Below are 17,281 nucleotides of genomic sequence, written 5' to 3' on the forward strand. Positions count from 1 at the left end.
TCCCGAGCCGGGCGCGTTCCGATTGGTGCGGCGGGGAGAGGCTCTTCACTCTGATTGGCTGGAATGGGTGTAGGGGGCGGTGTCTCATCTTGGCCCCGCCCCCGGCGGGGTGGGCTGCGGCGCGGGGGAAGGAGACGCTGCCCTTCCGCGGCCATGGCGCGCGGCGCGGGGAGAGGGCTCCGAGCGGGGCCGCGCGCCCCCCCCGCCGCGGTGAGTGGTACCGCCCGCGCCCGCTCGCGCCGGCCGGGCCCTCCGGGCCGCACCATCGTTAGTGAGGGGGGGAAGCAGAGGGAAGCGCCGAGCCGGGGACCCCCGGCTGAAGCCGGTCATGGGGGTGGGAGACGCGGAGGGTGCGGGTTCTCCGAGTGCGGGGACGGCGGGCATGCCTCCGGGGCGAATGAGTGCAGGGGCCCGGAGATACAGCAGGGGTGCGAGGCACCCGAGGGCGCCGGGGGGATGCTCAGGGATGCGGGGGGTGCGGGAGCCCTTTCTGCAGGGCCCAGCGCTGCAGTGCAGGTGCGGGGGGTCCCGGGGGACGCTCGCCGCCAGGCCCGTGGGTTCAACCTCCGGCGCCGGGTGCCCGCGGCGGGCAGGGCTGGGGAGAAGTCCCCGGACAGACGGGCTGCCTTGGTACCTCGGTGCCTGTACTCCCTATCGCCGTGCGGTAACCCCAGGCTGCTCTCCGTGCCGAAAATTCCTTGCACTTTGCTCTTTTGATCTGTGCTGTGGCCAGGACGCCGTGTTTAACCTTGTGGGCAGAGCTCCTGTCCGGTGTCCGGTCCCTGCGGGCCCCCGCTGCCCGCAGAACGCTCTGCAAGGTGCTCCGGGTGCGGTGGTGTCAGGCGGGGACAGAGCTTTGTCACCCGCGTTCTGGGGTCACACATCGGTGCCTTCTGTCGCTCTGTCCTTGACGGGAGCACATCCCTCCTGCCCAGCCCCATTGAAACTTCCTGGGCGGAAAAAAACTTCCCTTTGGTTGGTGACTCTTGAGCAGGGCTGTGATGCACAGAAAACCGTGTGAAAGCAGAGTTTCGGCAACGAAAATGTGTAGTAGTGTTATTTGGGATAGTTGGGAGTTTTTTTGTATGAGGACTGCAAACAAAAATCCTCCAACCACGTGAAGCCAGGTCTGGTACACATAGAAGTCTCTGGGAGGTGTCAAATCCCAGAGTGCTGCTGCTGTAAAGCAGTTTGGGAATCAGTCCCCGTGGCTGGGAGGAAAGCAAAGGAATTGTGGCTGCTGCTGAGCAGATATTTTCGATTCGCTGCTCCGAGTGACCTGGTGTGTGCTTTGTGAAGTGCAGTGCAGGCAGGAGCAGGGCGTGTGCTCCCCTCACTCACCCGATTTTCCCCCTCTTCCTGCAGGACGAGGATTGTTGGATGAAGGCCAACTCCAGGACTCTCAGCCAGTTGTCAGAGAAAAGCTGGATTCTTTCGTGAGCAGCCCACACAGCATCCACAAGTGCCCTTCCCTGTGGCAGCTCCTGAAGGTGCCAAGATCCTCGTGCAGACATGGCATTTAGAAGGACAGAGGGAATGTCCATCATGCAGGCCTTGGCAATGACTGTGGCAGAGATCCCTGTGTTCGTTTACACGACGTTTGGGCAGGTACAAGGAGCAGGAAAGGTTTCCCTGTCACATTCCTTGGGCTGGCTCTGTGGGGTTGTCTGTGAGAGGTGGAGGTCAGTGGGGTGGTGCTGGGGAACCGGGGCAGTTTTAGGGATTCGAGGAATGGCAGGGGGAATTTGGGATGGTGGAAGAGAGTTGTTCTGAGTGGGCTTGGAGAGGAGAGAAAAGTGCTTCCCACATCCCTCCCTGGGAGAACACGCAGGTTCAGTCTTTCTCTTCATCAAAGGTGCTAAAAAAAGACTTGTCTTTTAAAGAAGACTAATATGTTCTCCACTTGTAGTGATGCAGCACTTGGAGCAATGAAGCACAGCTTCACGCCAGGGTTTCAGAGCTGTATTTGGGTAACCTGGATTGCAGCTGTCCCAGGCTGTGTGCAGATTTTGCAGTGTGTTTTGGCAATGAGGATTGAGACCAAGTTCTCCAGGTCCTGTCAAAATGATGCTCCGCAGTTTCTTTGCTGCTGTGTCTCAGTCGTGTAGCAGGGGGCGTGTTTTATGGGTGGGAGGGTAAAGCCAAGGTGTTTCATGATTAACACTGTTTTTAATTCCTTTTTTTTTTTTTTTTAAGGGCAGTGGAATTGAATTTTCATTATTGCTCTTCCATTTCTTTTGTGTTTAAAGTCTGTCTTCTCTCAGCTGCGGCTCTCTCCAGGCCTACGCAAGGTGCTGTTTGCCACAGCTCTGGGGACAGTGGCCTTGGCTCTGGCAGCTCATCAGCTGAAGCGACGGCGCCGCCGAAAGAAGCAAATTGCTCCGGACAAATGCGGCTTTAAGCCGGGAGGAATCACAGTGCCCATCCTGCCAACAAGGAGGGTCTCCTCTGTGAAGAAAGGTCGGCCTCACAAAAAAGGGGAAAATCCCCAAAGAGGTTGTACAGGGAGGGATGGGGAGGGGAAAGCAAAGTCATCTGTGTGGTGCTTCGATGTGGGATGAAGTGGGAATTTTGAAGCGCAGTGCCATGAGCACGGGGTTTGGGGAGCAAAGGGAGAGACTCTGAGCTCGCAGTCCTTGGGAATAAAAAGTGTCCTGATGTTTTCCCTGAGGTTTGCAGTTCCCATCTCCTTTCCTGTAGGCAGAAATCACAGAATTCTGTGATTCTGTAGTATTAGCCTGTGGACCATTACCAGGCTGCCCCAATACTAATGACCCGGGCATGCAGTGACCTGCTTCTGCATTGATCTCGTGATGTCAGTGCTCAGCTGAGGGGAGGAGAGGGTGGCCTGAGCCAGGCTGGGCAGTTGGAAGTGTCCATCCAGCTCTGTGGTGGCTCTCAGACCTTGGGCAGCTTCCTCACCTGCTTGTACTGATTTTAGGGGTAAGACTGACCCAGGCCTTCAGCAAAGCACTTTAGGAATAAAGCATTTGTTTGGTGAAACATGAAAATCAAGGGAGAAGTGTCCATATTCTGCCTGTTCTGGGGGAAGGTGGAGGAGTTTTTGCTTAATGGTTTCCACTTGCCTCTTGCTGTCTGTGAGCAGTGAATATATTCAGCCTCAGATCCCCACTGACACCAGTCTCAGAGCAAAGCAGAGCAGACAGGAGGTCTGTGGCTTATTTCTAGGTATTGGATACTGCTTTGCCCATTCACAGTTACTCTGGACAAAGTGATGTTCCCCTCCCTATTCCCTGCTGCAGTCAGCTGGGCCTAAAATCCTGTTTTTGTGTGACCTTCCCAACTGCAGGATACTCCAGCAGGAGAGTCCAGAGCCCTGGCAGCAAGAGCAATGACACGCTCAGCGGGATTTCCTCCATTGAGCCCAGCAAACATTCCAGTTCCTCCCACAGCCTCGCCTCGGTAAGGATCTTGTTAGCAGGGCTGGGAGATGTCAGTACCTGTCACGAGGTCACCAAGTCCTTGGGCTTGTTGTGGCCCATGGAGCAGAACAGGTTGCAGTATAATTGTAGGGCAGGTTCTGATGTTAACCTTGCACTGAGTGTCTGCAGTTCCCTGTGAGCAGCAGCTTTGTGTGGCCGAGAGCTCCAGGGTTCCTTTGCCAGTTCTTTGGACAAGGAGGAGTCACAGGAGGGATTTCCTCGTGGGACATGGCTATGATTCCTTGGAGCTCTCTGTGAGGAGTTAGGCTGGGTTGTTTCTGGGTCTCAGAGCAATGAGGAGCGTGTTTGTCTCCCACTGTGGTGGGTGTTGGGGTGGTCCAGCAGCCCCTCCTTCTATCCTGGGGCTGCTCACAGCTTGCTTTGTTCTTAAAACCAAACCAACTACCAAAATCTGATAGCTCTGTTCAGGAAACAGCACAGGGTAAGAGCACAGCCTAGTCACTCTGCCTTCCCCAAAGCCAGAAAACAGCCTTTGAGTACAGGTAATTCAGGCTTAACCAGGCGGGAGAAGCCATCAGTGCTTATAACCACCTTTTGTGATACCAAAACTGGAAGCATTTGTGTCTTTAAGACCTGTGTTCACATCTCCATTGCTCAGAGCTAGCGTTCTGTTGGAGCAGGGGGGACACAGATGAACCTCTGTGAGTTGCTGCAAAGCCCATCCTCATCATCACCCGGGCTCAGAGGCTGCTTTGCAATGCTGGGGCAAAGAGAGGGAAAAAACCATCCTTTTGAGAGGAGCTGTCGGGTGCCAGCGCTCCTCAGCACACGCTGGTGTTGCTGTTTTTAGTAGAGCTCAAGCACCAGCAGTTGCCAAAGCCGTGCTGGCCGAGGTGTGTCTCCAGCAGGCGGCAGTGCCGGCACGGCGCTGGGCAGGCACAGCATTCCCTGGGGAGCTGGGCTGGGATGTGTCCCTGAGCACCGGGCTGTGTCCTCCTCTGGCCTCTTTCCCCTCCACAGGGACTCACATCCGTGTAATTCCCCCGAGGCTTCTCAGTTCACACAGATGCTGTCCAGGTTTTGTATCACTGAAGTTCTACTTCTCTTTAAATGAGCAGCAATCCATAAATACCCTTTTCCAGTGCTGGTGCCTGGGTGGGGATAACCCACAGAGAGGCATCTGTTTCTGTACAGATGAGCTGACCCTGTGCTTACAGGTTTTGTATTACTTGGTAGAAAAACAGCTCATCTTTTGCACAGCTGCAGGTTTTGCCTGTGCTCTCTTCTTGCTTCCTGGGCTCTTCTTTGCCATCCAGTAAGAAATTGGCAGCAGTGAATGATGATTTGCAGTTTGGGATCTCAAGGTGATTTATTAACACTCCACGGGGATTGATCAGTGGAGACAGGACAGGAATTTATCTGTCAGCTGATTATTGTAGCTTTTTTTTTAGTACCAGGCTGATATTTGGACATCCTTCTGTGAGCCACATGAAAACACTAGTCACTGATAGTGTTGTATCCAGCAGTTTATTGGGTCAGACATTAGAAGACATCGATGCCCTGGTGTGAAATTGGACAAAGCTGAACTGACACTGCTGTGTGGATTGTCAAGCTCAGCCCTCCCAGGAGAGGATCTGGTTACAAAGAGAAGAGTGAGGAGTCTCCTTGCCCTCTGGGGAATCCTCAGCTGTATTTTTTCTGGGAAACTGTTTTTTTTTTTTTTTTTTTTGGTGGGTTTTTTTTTTTTTTTGGTTTTTTTTTTTTTTTTTTTTTTTTTTTTTTTGGTTTTTTTGTGTTTTTTTTTGTTTTTTTGGATTGTGCTTGCTTCCTTGGCACCAGTGGTTTTTGTACAGGCAGCTGGGGCTGACATGAGCTTTCCATCAAAATCCTGGTGCCTTTGTAGTGATTGCTTTGGAGCTTTCCTGGGCTGTTTCCTCCATCAGTGCTCTCCTTTTAGTGCTCATCAATACAGGGGAACACAAGGGCAAACATGGGGAAGGAAAATGCCTTTTTGCTGAAGGCCAGTGGTGTTCGTCTGCAGCTTACCATCTCTAACCTTAACAGAATTCAAAAGGCATTTGCTGCCCTCTGCTCCCTTCCTGCAGATGGTGGCAGTCAACTCCTCAAGTCCAATACCCCCAGGGGTGTGGGAGGCCCAGGCAATGGGAGATGCTGGAGCCATTGGTGATTCCAGTGCAGAAAGCCTCTATGTTCAAGGTAAGCAGGCACAAGGGTAACATTGCTCTGGGGGGGTTCTTTATCACTGTGAGAGCAAGAAGGGGATGAGATTTGGCACAGTGTCAGTAGCTCAATGTAGAGCTCTAACAGAAAGTTCCGTTCCATTCTCAGCTTAAGCTCAAACAAAAATAAAAAAAAAAACCCAGAAAGACCCCAAACAAAACTGACAGAAAAACATAAAACCAAACCTGTTTTTGTTAGTGAATGATTTATGTCCGAAATACTGTTCTTGAGCAACAGGATCATCTGGTGCAGAGAACAGTATTTTGGAAGTAACATGGATGATGCTTTAACCAGTTTGGGGATGTTCTCCTTCTAATCCAAAATAAACCATATTTAAACAGGAAATAAATAGAATGAATTTGTTTATTCGTTCTGTTGGGGAGAGACTTCCCTGTTTGTTGGATTGTCTGAGTGAGCAAAGACTCATCCTGTACCTCTTTGTTCCTGAGTGCCCTGGGACTCTCACAGCCAGTATTTGGTTGGGTTTCCAGGCATGGAGCTGTTTGAGGAGGCCCTGCAGAAATGGGAACAGGCACTGAGCATCAGGCAGAGGGACAGTGCTTCTACCAGCACCCCTGTGCCCTGGGACAGCAGGAAACAGCAAGAGAGCGTGTCTGAGAACATTTCAGAGGTAGGTCCCCACATGCTGAAAGGCCAGCCTGGGTGCTGAAAGCAGTAAACAGTGGGAGGTTAAAAGGAGAGCAAATTAAGGGCAGAGTCAGGCCAGACTCTGTTTAAGAGCTGTCTGTATCTGCAGCTTCCTTATGCAATGGGAGTGGGTGTTTTTAATATCATTCTCTTTTTAATACGTCTCGCCCCCTCATTCCCCAGCATTTCCATCCACCTCCCAGCCTTGTGTCACTCACTGTCACACGTGTCCTCCCGTGGCACAGCCTGTGTGAGAAAAGGCTGTGATGAATGCAGTACTGCTTTGGCTGCCAGTGTTGTCTCTGTAACTTTTTAATGCATTTAAAATGGAGATCTTGATGGTCACTGCCACTTCTGGGAGCTGGGTGGAGGGCAGAGCCCAGCTCTGTGTGTGTGAGAGGTCATTTGGTAGGAGCTGGGTATGGACCTGGGCCCTGCAGGGAGATGTGTACCTCACTCAGCCTCTGCAGCTACAGAAACCAGGATTTTAGGACAGCCCCATGCTGTCTGGGACTGGAGGACTGTGCAGGGAAGACCTGTGTTAAAGGAGATCTAAACTAGAAGGGCTCAGTTGCTGCCTGCTCTAACTCAGGACTGTGAAAAGAGCTGAGCTCCCAACTCTCCAGGAGTTCTCACTAGAAAAAAAGTGTTCCCAGCCTTTTGTAAACAGAGTCTGGTGTAGTAAGTATGTGGGACATCTGTCTTTTGTGCTGGATAATATTTATCCAAGTCAAATCTGGATTCTGTTGTTGTTGGCTTTCCTTGAAGGGCCCTGTAGTGTTTCTAAAACTGCCCTAAAACCAGTTGATTCCTTATGAAAATAGATTCTGTACTTCTTGTTAATGCTTCTGTCTTCTGGGTGAGATACTCATGCAGACAGTGGGCCATGAAGGGAAGATGCTGTTTAAGTCTTATTTTCCCCACACCTTGTATTTTTCCCCATCCTCATGTGTTGTTTACAGCAAACTTTGCTTATGCCCAGCACCTTAATCCAAATATTCTGTTAATCCGGTTCTGGATATCTTGTTTTGTTAACACAGGCTTTTCCTGATGTGATTCCTCCTGGAAGTTAGGCTAAAGTAGAAAGGCAGGAGATTTTAGTAGTGTATAACTTACTAAAATACCTGTTTTTCTGGGTAGCAGGTTAAAGTTCTTTAGTTCTTTCTTCCTTTTTTAACAGGAAAACAAAACTGTGAAGCTCAAAAGCCAGAGGGTTTGAGTAGGCTGTATAGAAACTTCCCTCCCCGTGCATTATTAGCTGCATTATAGGATTAATGACTCCTCTCTCTTTTTATTTTTAATCACTTAATCTGCAGACTGCAAATCCCATTTTTACTGAAAATTTCCTCCCGTATTTATGCTGTCCAATCTGTCTGTGCCCAGCTGGCTTACTAAGGGTGACATTTATGTGTGTTCCAGGAGGAGTCCCAGAAAAGGGAGTTTGCTGAGAAGCTGGAGTCCCTCTTGCACCGAGCCTATCACCTCCAGGAAGAGTTTGGCTCCTCACTCCCCTCAGACAGCGTGCTGCTGGATCTAGGTAGGGCACCTGGCTGCAGTAAAATGCCAATTCCCTGCCTGATTTTATGTCTTTCCTGTTAGCCAGGTAAAGGAGGAATGACAAAGTGGGAGTGGAAGAGAGCACAGGAGCTAAGAGGAAAGTTGGTCCATGAACTCCAACACATGTGGCTTCTTTCTCTCCTCCAGAGAAGACTTTGATGCTTCCATTGGCAGATGGATCACTGCGGCTGCGGACGGACGATGAAGACAGCTCAGCTTCAGAAGATTCCTTCTTCTCTGCAGCAGAGGTGACTGAAGTGTCAGCTGTGTGTCACATCCCAGCCGCTTGGAGGGAAGGCACAAAGGGCCAAACACATCTTGGGAGAGGAAACACAGGGCAACAACCCCGGGCTGGGAGGTTCATGATGGATGTTAGGAAAAGATTTTAATGAGGGGGATGGTGCAGTCTTTTTCAACCAGCACTTCTGTGTCATCTTAGCTACTGTAGAAAACACGCCATAACAGCTAGGAAAGTGCTGTTATCTAATGTAAGATGGCTTGGTGGTGTAAATTTTATGGAGTCAGAGCTGAGGTAGCTTTTGGTGAAAAAGAAATATCTTTGCATGAAACAATTGTCACTGATAAATTTTGCTAGCTGAAGATTCTGTGTAAGGCCTCACTTGCCTGTGTGCAGTTGCTTGTGCATTTGCAAATACTTCATGAGCTTATTTTGTTCTTTGCACGTCTCTTGTTACCCCTACAGCTCTTTGACTCTCTCCCCTTTGAGGAAATGCAATTCCACCTCTCCAAGCCGGTGGCAGCATATGAAGAAGCTCTGCAGTTGGTGAAAGAAGGGAAGGTCGCGTGCCGGACGCTGAGGTGAAGAGCCAGCTGGAGCTGTGTGACCTTGTGTCCACTGGGAACACATCATCTGCCTTTGAGCAGCCCCATAACCAGAATTATCCTTTGGGGTTGTAAAATCACTGCATCCTTCCTGCTGGTTTGGCCTGCCCAGGGAATTAACCCCAGATTTTAGGGACTCACATGTTAAGAAAGGGTAATTGTCCCAGGAAGTTAGTGATAGGAAGTGTGACTGTTCTGGGAGGCTGTCACAGTCCTGTACCAGCCTGGCAGAGGTGCTCTGTTCCCCCAGGGAGCTGGATAAAGGGAGTGTGACTGTTTCTTTCTCCTATGCACAGACTGGGCATTTAGTTTTTTGTTTTTAGGGGGCCACAGTTGTAGGAACACCAACATCAGAACTAGAATTCACACAGTTCTTCCCCTTTCCCTCTAGGACAGAGCTCCTTGGCTGCTACAGTGACCAGGATTTCCTGGCGAAGCTGCACTGTGTCAGGCAGGCATTCCAGGTGAGAATGGCTCCAGACTCCCAGGTTTCAATGGCACATGGCTGCCACCAGCACGTTCCTGGAGAGCAAAGATTTGTTCCCTGGGTTCCAGCTTATTAAAGGTTAACAACACTGGTGTGTGCAGCACTGCACTGCTTCATGTCCTGCCCTGTTCCTTTTTCACCCAACTCAGAATTTGAGGGTGTGTAGGAGCTCACAGGAGACATTTGTGTTCCATTTGCAGGAGCTGCTGGAGGATGAAAGCAATCAGCTGTTTTTTGGGGAGGTTGGGAAGCAGATGGTGATAGGACTGATGACAAAAGCTGAAAAGGTAGGAAGTTTGTGTAACCACTAAGCTCTGTCTTGAGCAAAGGGATACTTGTTCCCCTATCCCAACTCAGAGTTTGTCCAGTGTGTTGGAAGAAGAAAACTTCGTCTGCATGCTGGTGACTACTGTGATGTTGATGTCAGTTCAAATCCAAGCAGTCAAACTTCTGTTTTGTTTCTCTGCTTTCCCAGAATCCTAAGGCTTTCCTGGAGAGCTACGAGGAGATGCTGCGTTATGCCTTGAAGCAAGAGACTTGGCCAACCACTCAGCAGGAGCTCGAGGGAAGAGGGGTTGGTAAAGACATTGTCTTTACAGAGTTGCAGAGGAGATGAAGATAATCCTTGCCCAGAGACATTGTGAAATTCCCATCCCTGGAAGTGCTCCAGGCCAGGCTGGATGGGGCTTGAAGCAATCTGGTTTAGTGGAAGGTGTCCCTGCCCATGGCAGGGGATGGAACTGGATGGTTTTAAAGTCCCTTACAAGCCAAACCACTGTGATTGAATTATAATACATATGTAGGAATGCCCCAGTAGTGAAAGACCTGCTGTTGAAATATGATTACATTGACTTCAACTCGTTACATCTTCTTGCTTTAAACCAAAAGAGCCTGTCTCTCTTTTTAAAACCTCTTCCCTTTACAGACTGTTGTGCTCCCTGACAGGTGGTGTGCATGAGCTTCTTTGACATTGTGCTGGACTTTATCCTCATGGATGCTTTTGAGGATCTGGAGAACCCTCCCTCCTCTGTGCTGGCTGTGCTGCGCAACCGCTGGCTGTCCGACAGCTTCAAGGAGACGGTGCGTGAGACAGGGAGTGCTGGTGTGACTGTGACATCAGTGCCAAGGCCAGAAAAGAGCATAACCTCATCTTTCCTGGCTGAGCTGAATTCTCTCTTTATGAATGCCACGCTTTCCTGAAGCTCCGAACAACAGTCTTCTTGTGCATAGAAATTGTTTACAGGAAAGCTTTCCTTATTTTGAAAGCATCTGGTTGGCGACCAGACTCATGGCTCTAGGGGCCTTTATCAGTGATGCCATGGAGCTGTTAAAAGATGACAGCACCTATTTTTATTAATGAGAATAAAAGGGCCAAAATGTAGGGAAAAATATGTGGGTTTTAGCATGTGGCCCTTCATTCTTGGCAGCACCTCAGCAGACACTGAAGCTCAAATTGCAAAGCTTTCCTTTAGTCCTGCCCCCAGCCGTATTTTTAAGACTGATTAGTTTGATAGACTGAGAGTAAAAGGGCACTTTGTAACAGCTGTCTGCTTACAGGGGATCCTGGGCTGTTGGGCAACTATGTCAGATCATATTAAGAATCTTCAAAAACCCTTTGGCGGCTCTGGAATGGATCTGAAGTGGCTAAATCTGCTTCCAGTTAGCTTCAGTTTTGTCATTTTAGAGTTGTTGCCACAAAAGGGTGACTGCTTTGATGTTTTGATGACAATGTGTGGGTAAACTTTGAGTTTTTTTAAATAATCCCAGTAACTAAGGGGCTCTCTGTGTTAATTGTAGGCTCTAGCCACTGCTTGCTGGTCAGTTCTGAAGGCAAAAAGGAGGCTTCTGATGGTAAGCAAAATTAATCAAAAGGGAAAGAGTCTAATGTATTTGAGGATGAAAAGAGAACATATAGACTTTGACAAAGTGTGAAATCTTAAGTGGTAGAAGACTGAACAGAGTCACGTTCTTTGTGATGCTTTAGAGCCCTGGGGTCCTGCAGTCACTGCTCCAGTGCTGTGGCAGTATTTTACTGAATCAGTCTGAGTTTATTCTCCCTTTTTCTTAATGTGAGGATTCAAATGACAGTGTTGCCTGTCTGGTATTCCCTCTCCCTGCTCACAATGCTGTAGGAATGGCCACAGACCCCAAGCAAGAGGGGACTGCTCCTGAATTGTACTTTCCTTGCTGACAGCAGAATGGTTCAGGCACTGCTCCACTCCCCAGTGCTGATCCTAATTACCCATTACTTGATGAGTTACATTTAAATCTGTGACTTCCTAAAGTATCACAGCAGATGAGTTTATGGGGCAGGGGAACAGGAAGCCACAACTTCACAACCCTGGTTCTGCCACAGGGTCTGTGGCCTCTGGCAAGTTTTCAGCTCGATCCCACAGCCAGCTGGTATGGCAGGGTTTGGCTCCAGAGATGGCACAGAGAGAAATGAGAGCACTGGAAACTCTCCTGGAGCTGTCATGCAGTAGCTCTGCCTTGGATATTTGCATGTCCTTTCCTGCCTTGGTCAACGAATTATAAATAGAGGCTATAAAGGCTGGCTGGTGATGGCTTTTCATTTTCTTCTGTTCATTTTCCTCTTGAAATAGCAGTTTAGAAACATTAAGATGAAAAGCTCTAGTCATCCTTCAAGGGATCTGAATGATTAATGTAGTTTTGCAAGAAGAGATGTTGCAAATAGCTCTTAACTTGAGTTACTGAAGCTTTCTGGTAGGGAAGTTGGTGGCTGCTATGGAATAAGCTGCTAATTCTGTCTGAGAATGAAGACCAACTAATTCTGTCCTTCTCTGTGACAGGTACCAGATGGCTTTATCTCTCATTTCTACTCCGTATCGGAGCATGTCAGTCCTGTTCTAGCCTTTGGTTTTCTGGGGCCCAAGCAGCAGCTGTCTGAAGTCTGCAGTTTCTTCAAGGTAAGGTGGCCTTTCTGTACCTCATCTGTGTGGGACTCCTGTCTGCTGGCTTAAAGCTGATGCTCTGTGAAGATACCAGCCACCCTTGGTATCATCACCACCCCTGCTATCATCACCACCCTTGGTGGCTGGTACCAGCAGGTGAAGGAGGTCTGACTGTAAACCTTCCCTTTTCTTGCAGCACCAGATCGTGCAGTATCTGAAGGACATGTTTGACTTTGACAACGTGAGGTACACGACCGTGCAGCTGCTGGCAGAGGACATTCTGCAGCTGTCGCGGCGGCGCAGCGAGATCCTCTTGGGATATCTGGGCACCGAGAGTTCCCCAGAGGTGAATGGCATGCTTCCTGGGGAAACTGAGCCACTGAAGGAGGGGCTCATCTGATGTCAGTGGAGGAAAATACTTTTGTACAAGGACCTTTCCCTCCCAGAGATGGATAAAACGACCTGCAAAGCGCAGCGGTGGCAGCAAGACTGTGTGAACACACAGCAATCTGGCGGGACCTTCTGCTTTTTGTAGCCAGTAGTGTTTGCTGGGATGGATCCAGGACCACTTGCCAACTTATGGTTTGAATTTCTTCTTTGTTCCACCTTCCTGTCATTATTATTACTTGCAGTGTTTCATGTATACATTGTGTCCTGAACTGCCCAGGCCCAGATTTTTGCCCAATTCTCTTGAATAGGGCATGTACCTGTTTTGCCTTTCTGTTTTCTGGGAGGTGAATCCCAGACGTTTACGATTGTGTGTGGGAACAGGAATATTGTTGGTAAATTCTCCACTTGACCATTAGCTTCTCAAGGAGGCTTTGCTTGCTTTGGGATTTTTATTACTGTTCTTCTCTGCTGTGTTCCTACAGACATTAATTACTGCTGATTTTTACCTTAAGTGTGTTAACACACGCAATGTGACTAGCAAAGGTTTCTTTCCCGGGGAGGAAGAAATAGCTCTTTAAAGCACTGAAGTAAAATGCAGACTTATGTAAACAGTCTGAAGCTCTAGGGAAATTGGTCTGTTCCCTTGGTATTGCTGCTGTTTGCAGACCAGATGATGAGCTCTGTGTCCTGGTCATCCTTGCTTAGGAGGTTGCTGAGGTCTGTGTTTGCCCCTAAGGCAGGTTAGTGTGAGGAGCAGGGGGGATTTGCATTCTGCCTGTGCTCGCACAAAGTCTTTGACATCCATCAAAGTGCCTTGCTGGATTTCAGAATGAGCCAGTTTTTGCTGGGTAGGAGGTGTGGGGTGTGTACAAGCAGGAGGAAGGGGTAATAACGTGGTGCCTGTTGCTGTTGTGCATAGGGTAGTGAGAGGTATAGATGCTGGATGTGAGGTGATGTGTGTGGATAGTTGGAGAGCTGGGATCAAGCTTCTAGAGAGGAAATGACTCTTTACAGCCTGTCAGTTCTAATAAATACAGCATAATTTTGGGTGATGATCAAATGTGTGTGTGTATGGTAGTGCTTCTCAAATGCTGTAATCCTGACTGCCCAGCATCTGGAATCTGGCTGCTTTGGGATGTGAGCTGAGTTGGATACTGGTATAGGACAGCAGCAGTGGAGTGTGCTGGACTTAGAGAATCATAAAAATCACAGAATAATAGAATACGCTGAGTTGGAAGGGACACGTCAGGATTGAGTCCAGCTTCTGTCTCTGTACAGGACACCCCAACATTCCGTGTCCTGAGGGAGTTGTCCAGGCTTCTTGAACTCTATCAAGAAGTGCCTGTTCAGTGCCCAGCCACCCTCTGGGTAGAAAACCTTTTCCTGATATCCAACCTAAACCTCTCCCGACTCAGCTTCATGCCCCTGACTTGAGGCAGTCGTGGCTTTTGTGTGACGGTTTGCAATGATTTGCTGAGTCCTCCATGAGGACAATGCCACAGCTAAAAGTAGAGATCCAGCCAGTGCCTTTTTCTGTTTCAGTCCACATATAGGTCCAAGCCCAGCCCTCGGAATGAGGAGGTCTTCAGGACTTCCACAAAAACATGAGCCTCACTGTTTTTGTTCCAGATTAGTTACCCCTTGTGCCTGTTCTGGGTGAAAGACACAAGCCTTACCCAGATGTATTTTTGCACGTGGAAAAAATATGTAAGAATCTAGAATTTCCATATGAGTGGAAAGTCAGTGCGTGGGCTTGGAGAATACAAATGCTTTCTTCCTCTTCTAGATATCTAATGTGGATTCTGCTGGTAAAAGCAGGAAGGAAGTAAACAGAGAAAAAAAGTAAACAGGAGGATGTAAAAGGAGCAGATAAATGTGCTGTGCCATGTATTTTAGGGACACCCTCACTGAGCAGGGAGGTGGGACAAGATGACCCACTGTGGTTCCTTCCAACCTGCCCCATTCTGTGGTTCTGTGATTCCTTGAAATGCTCCTGAGATGTTTGCAGGGGGGTGCGTGTAGAGCACAGTAACATCTGGTGCTCTGTAAGCACATCAGACTGATGTGGCTTATCCTGGAAACCAGATTAATGCAATAAACAGGACAATGCTGAGGCAGAAATTAGGAGCAGCTGCCCCAAGTGAGGCTGCGTGCAATAAACTGTTATGGGAAGGATTTAAGAGACAGGAGTTGAAACTAGGAAAGGTCTCTGAGGTGTCTTGCTCCTGGCAGTGTTCAGGAAGAGAAGTGGAGGATGTTGTATTGGCATGACACACCTGCTACATGTAAACTGTGATTTGAAAGTATGGTATATTCTGAAAGCAAGTTACTTTGCCAAAAAAATAATGTCGATAGTGCTTTGTGCTCTTGTATGGCTGGTTTAGAAGAAAGTTACTTCAGCAGCTTTTGTACAGTGGTTAAAAAGATGCTAAAATGTGAAGATTAATATAATGAGATGGACTGTAATTCTAAACTGTGCTGTTAAATTCTCATTTTTAGTGTTGTTTTATGTGTATTTATTTACTATTTTGAGTGTCTTTGGCCTCAGTGCTTGGGCAGCCTGCCTGTTTTGTGTACAGACAAGACCACTGGCTGCTGACTTTGGGCTTCTGCGGGAGAGGATACTGAAACAGGGTCCCCCTGAAGCAAACACTAACTTGCACTGTGGCTTTTTTAAGCCGAGAAGTTGTAAATTCCTAATCAATCAAATGAAGAAAGACTGTTTTATTACAGCTTGATGCTTTTCCTTGGCCCTTATTGCAAGTAGGTTACACAGCCCTCCCAGTGAAGGTAAAGAGGAATCTGCCTGGGGAACATCCACAGCCTCTTGAAGGTCGAGTTCTCTGCCTTTTCCCACCAGGGGTGACTTGGTCCTGCACCAGCCAAGGATGTTTGCCGAGACAAACCGGTTTTATCTTTACTGGGATGGATGTTAAACTTCTCTACACCTCCCCTTCACTTCATCACTGCTTTTTGTTCCTCCCCAGTCCCAGTGTAGCTCAAGAGGAAAAGCAGAAAGGTGTCTGCAGCCTCTGAAGGGAACTTCAAGGATCAGCAGGTTGACAGGAGCTGTTCCTGTGGAAGAAGCTTTTCCTGGCCTAAGCAGTGGTGTCAGGGACTTGTGTTCCAGTCCTTGGGATGCAGGGATCCACTGATCCCACCCAGAGCAGGGCCCTGCCCAAAAGGTGACTCCCGTAGTCACCTGTATTGCAGGGTGGAGTTAAAGGGTCTGATGGAACACCTACCTGCCCTCTGCCTTCCTGAGATCCCCAGAAAATCCCTTCCCAGCATATTGTGTTTAGCAGCGGAAATTCTTCAGTATTAGCAGCAGCTGTGTCTTCAGATAGAATCCCCTGAGATAAGACATTTGCCTTTTTTTAATGGTGAACCCATATTCTCAAGGGGTTAAATCATCCTGGGCTGACAATTGCAAGATTTTAACAGTGATGGGGATTTAAAGTGGCTTAGCAGCTATGAAATAAAATCCCTCGATAATGTCTGATGCTTAAACAGAATTTAAAATATGCATGACTTTCATTTTTTATGTGGAGGTTGTAACAAGCTTCATCAGAGGTTAAAGTACATCCTTGGTACTTTAGTATGTATGTAGAGACTAAGCCAAATGGCTCTAGGAGGGTCTTTATGATCTTATAAGCACATTAATAAAAAAATTATGAGGAAAAATCTGCCTTGTATCTACAAGATCAGTGTGGCTTTGAAGAGCATGACTTGTGTTGTCTCATACAGGGAGGTGGGAAAGCAGGATTTTATTTATCCCTTTTCAGTAGAACATTCCTCTGCCATATCTGAAACTAATGAATGTAAACTTGTGCCTATTTTTTTTCTTGATTTCCTAAAGATGTAAAAATCTGTTCTTGTTTTGCTTCTACCTTTTTCTTTGCAGCTAATTTTTTTTAAATATCTTTAATCTTAGGATGTGGGCATTACAAGTAAAATAAAACTTTCCTTCATGATTGTGGTTTTTGCTGCTAAATTTCCTGGCGAAACATGCTAGAAACTCAGTCTTTGGTTTTTGATTTAGATGACAGTTGTGGTGGCACTTCTGCTGCTAGTGATGGTATCAAACAGGGCTTGCTGTTCCTTGGGCTAAAATGAGGAACTTGGAAGGGTTTAAATGTAAAGTTAAAGGGTTTGATTGCATGGGGAGTCTCCCTGGGTCTACTGACAAGTCCACAGATGAAGTGGGCTATAAAGCAAACAAAACAACTCCCTGTACTTTGAGCTGTGGTTGGAAACTGTGGGGTTTAATTTTTCAGGTTTTTCTGTGGTGGTTTGGCTGTGGGTGTTGGGGTGTGGTGTGAGCAGGCTGTGATGAAGAGATAACAGAAATCCCAGTGAGGAGCAGAACCTCTTAAACATTGTCCAAGTTCCTGTAGCACTTACCAGCTTCCCAAACTCTGTGAAACCCAGACTAAAGGCTGTGGGTTGCTATCAGAGCCGCCTATCTGCTGAGCAAGGCACGAAAATCATCTCCTTGCTCTTCTGAAACATCTACAGTGGATTTAAATACTTTCATTCTCAAATGATAGAAAAACCAGACTGAATCAGATTGGCTGTTTCTTCCACAGTGATTAAAATTTCATCCCTACGCTTAAAAATAAAGTAAAAATGAGTTTCTGTTAGCATTAATGCAAGCCTGTCATGAGCTCAGATATATGCAAATAAAATGTTCATGGATAGGAAAATTTTTGTCTCACGCCACACCCTGATCATTAGTTGAGAGAGTTAAAAGGAGTTTATCTCAGTTTCCATGGAGTCAGACTCCACAGTCATTACAG

General features: G+C 47.9%; 1 protein-coding gene across 2 annotated transcripts; it reads left to right on the plus strand.

Annotated features, from left to right (window-relative positions):
- The first annotated feature begins 124 nt into the window (after positions 1 to 124).
- Positions 125 to 16,456, plus strand: MIGA2 (mitoguardin 2). 2 transcript variants are annotated; one of them, XM_066332716.1, is made up of 16 exons: positions 125 to 210; positions 1,366 to 1,608; positions 2,250 to 2,460; positions 3,311 to 3,423; positions 5,510 to 5,621; positions 6,137 to 6,276; positions 7,713 to 7,830; positions 7,998 to 8,098; positions 8,554 to 8,669; positions 9,085 to 9,157; positions 9,381 to 9,467; positions 9,656 to 9,754; positions 10,126 to 10,260; positions 10,978 to 11,031; positions 11,991 to 12,107; positions 12,289 to 16,456. In XM_066332716.1, the coding sequence occupies exons 2-16, from the start codon at positions 1,513 to 1,515 to the stop codon at positions 12,490 to 12,492; spliced, it is 1,776 nt and encodes a 591-aa protein (XP_066188813.1). In that variant the 5' UTR covers positions 125 to 210; positions 1,366 to 1,512; the 3' UTR covers positions 12,493 to 16,456. The 2 variants fall into 2 exon arrangements, with proteins under 2 accessions (XP_066188813.1, XP_066188814.1); XM_066332717.1 differs by having other exon boundaries at positions 2,265 to 2,460.
- The last annotated feature ends 825 nt before the right edge of the window (positions 16,457 to 17,281 follow it).

The sequence above is a fragment of the Sylvia atricapilla genome, chromosome 19, assembly GCF_009819655.1.
Source record: "Sylvia atricapilla isolate bSylAtr1 chromosome 19, bSylAtr1.pri, whole genome shotgun sequence".
Taxonomy (NCBI): Eukaryota; Metazoa; Chordata; class Aves; order Passeriformes; family Sylviidae; genus Sylvia; species Sylvia atricapilla.

Coding starts and splice junctions, on each gene's coding strand:
- MIGA2 (XM_066332716.1), top strand. CDS start 1,513: ATGGCATTTAGAAGGACAGAGGGAATGTCCATCATGCAGGCCTTGGCA. Junction 8,099..8,553: donor CCTTCTTCTCTGCAGCAGAG/GTGACTGAAGTG, acceptor TTACCCCTACAG/CTCTTTGACTCTCTCCCCTT. Junction 12,108..12,288: donor AAGTCTGCAGTTTCTTCAAG/GTAAGGTGGCCT, acceptor CTTTTCTTGCAG/CACCAGATCGTGCAGTATCT.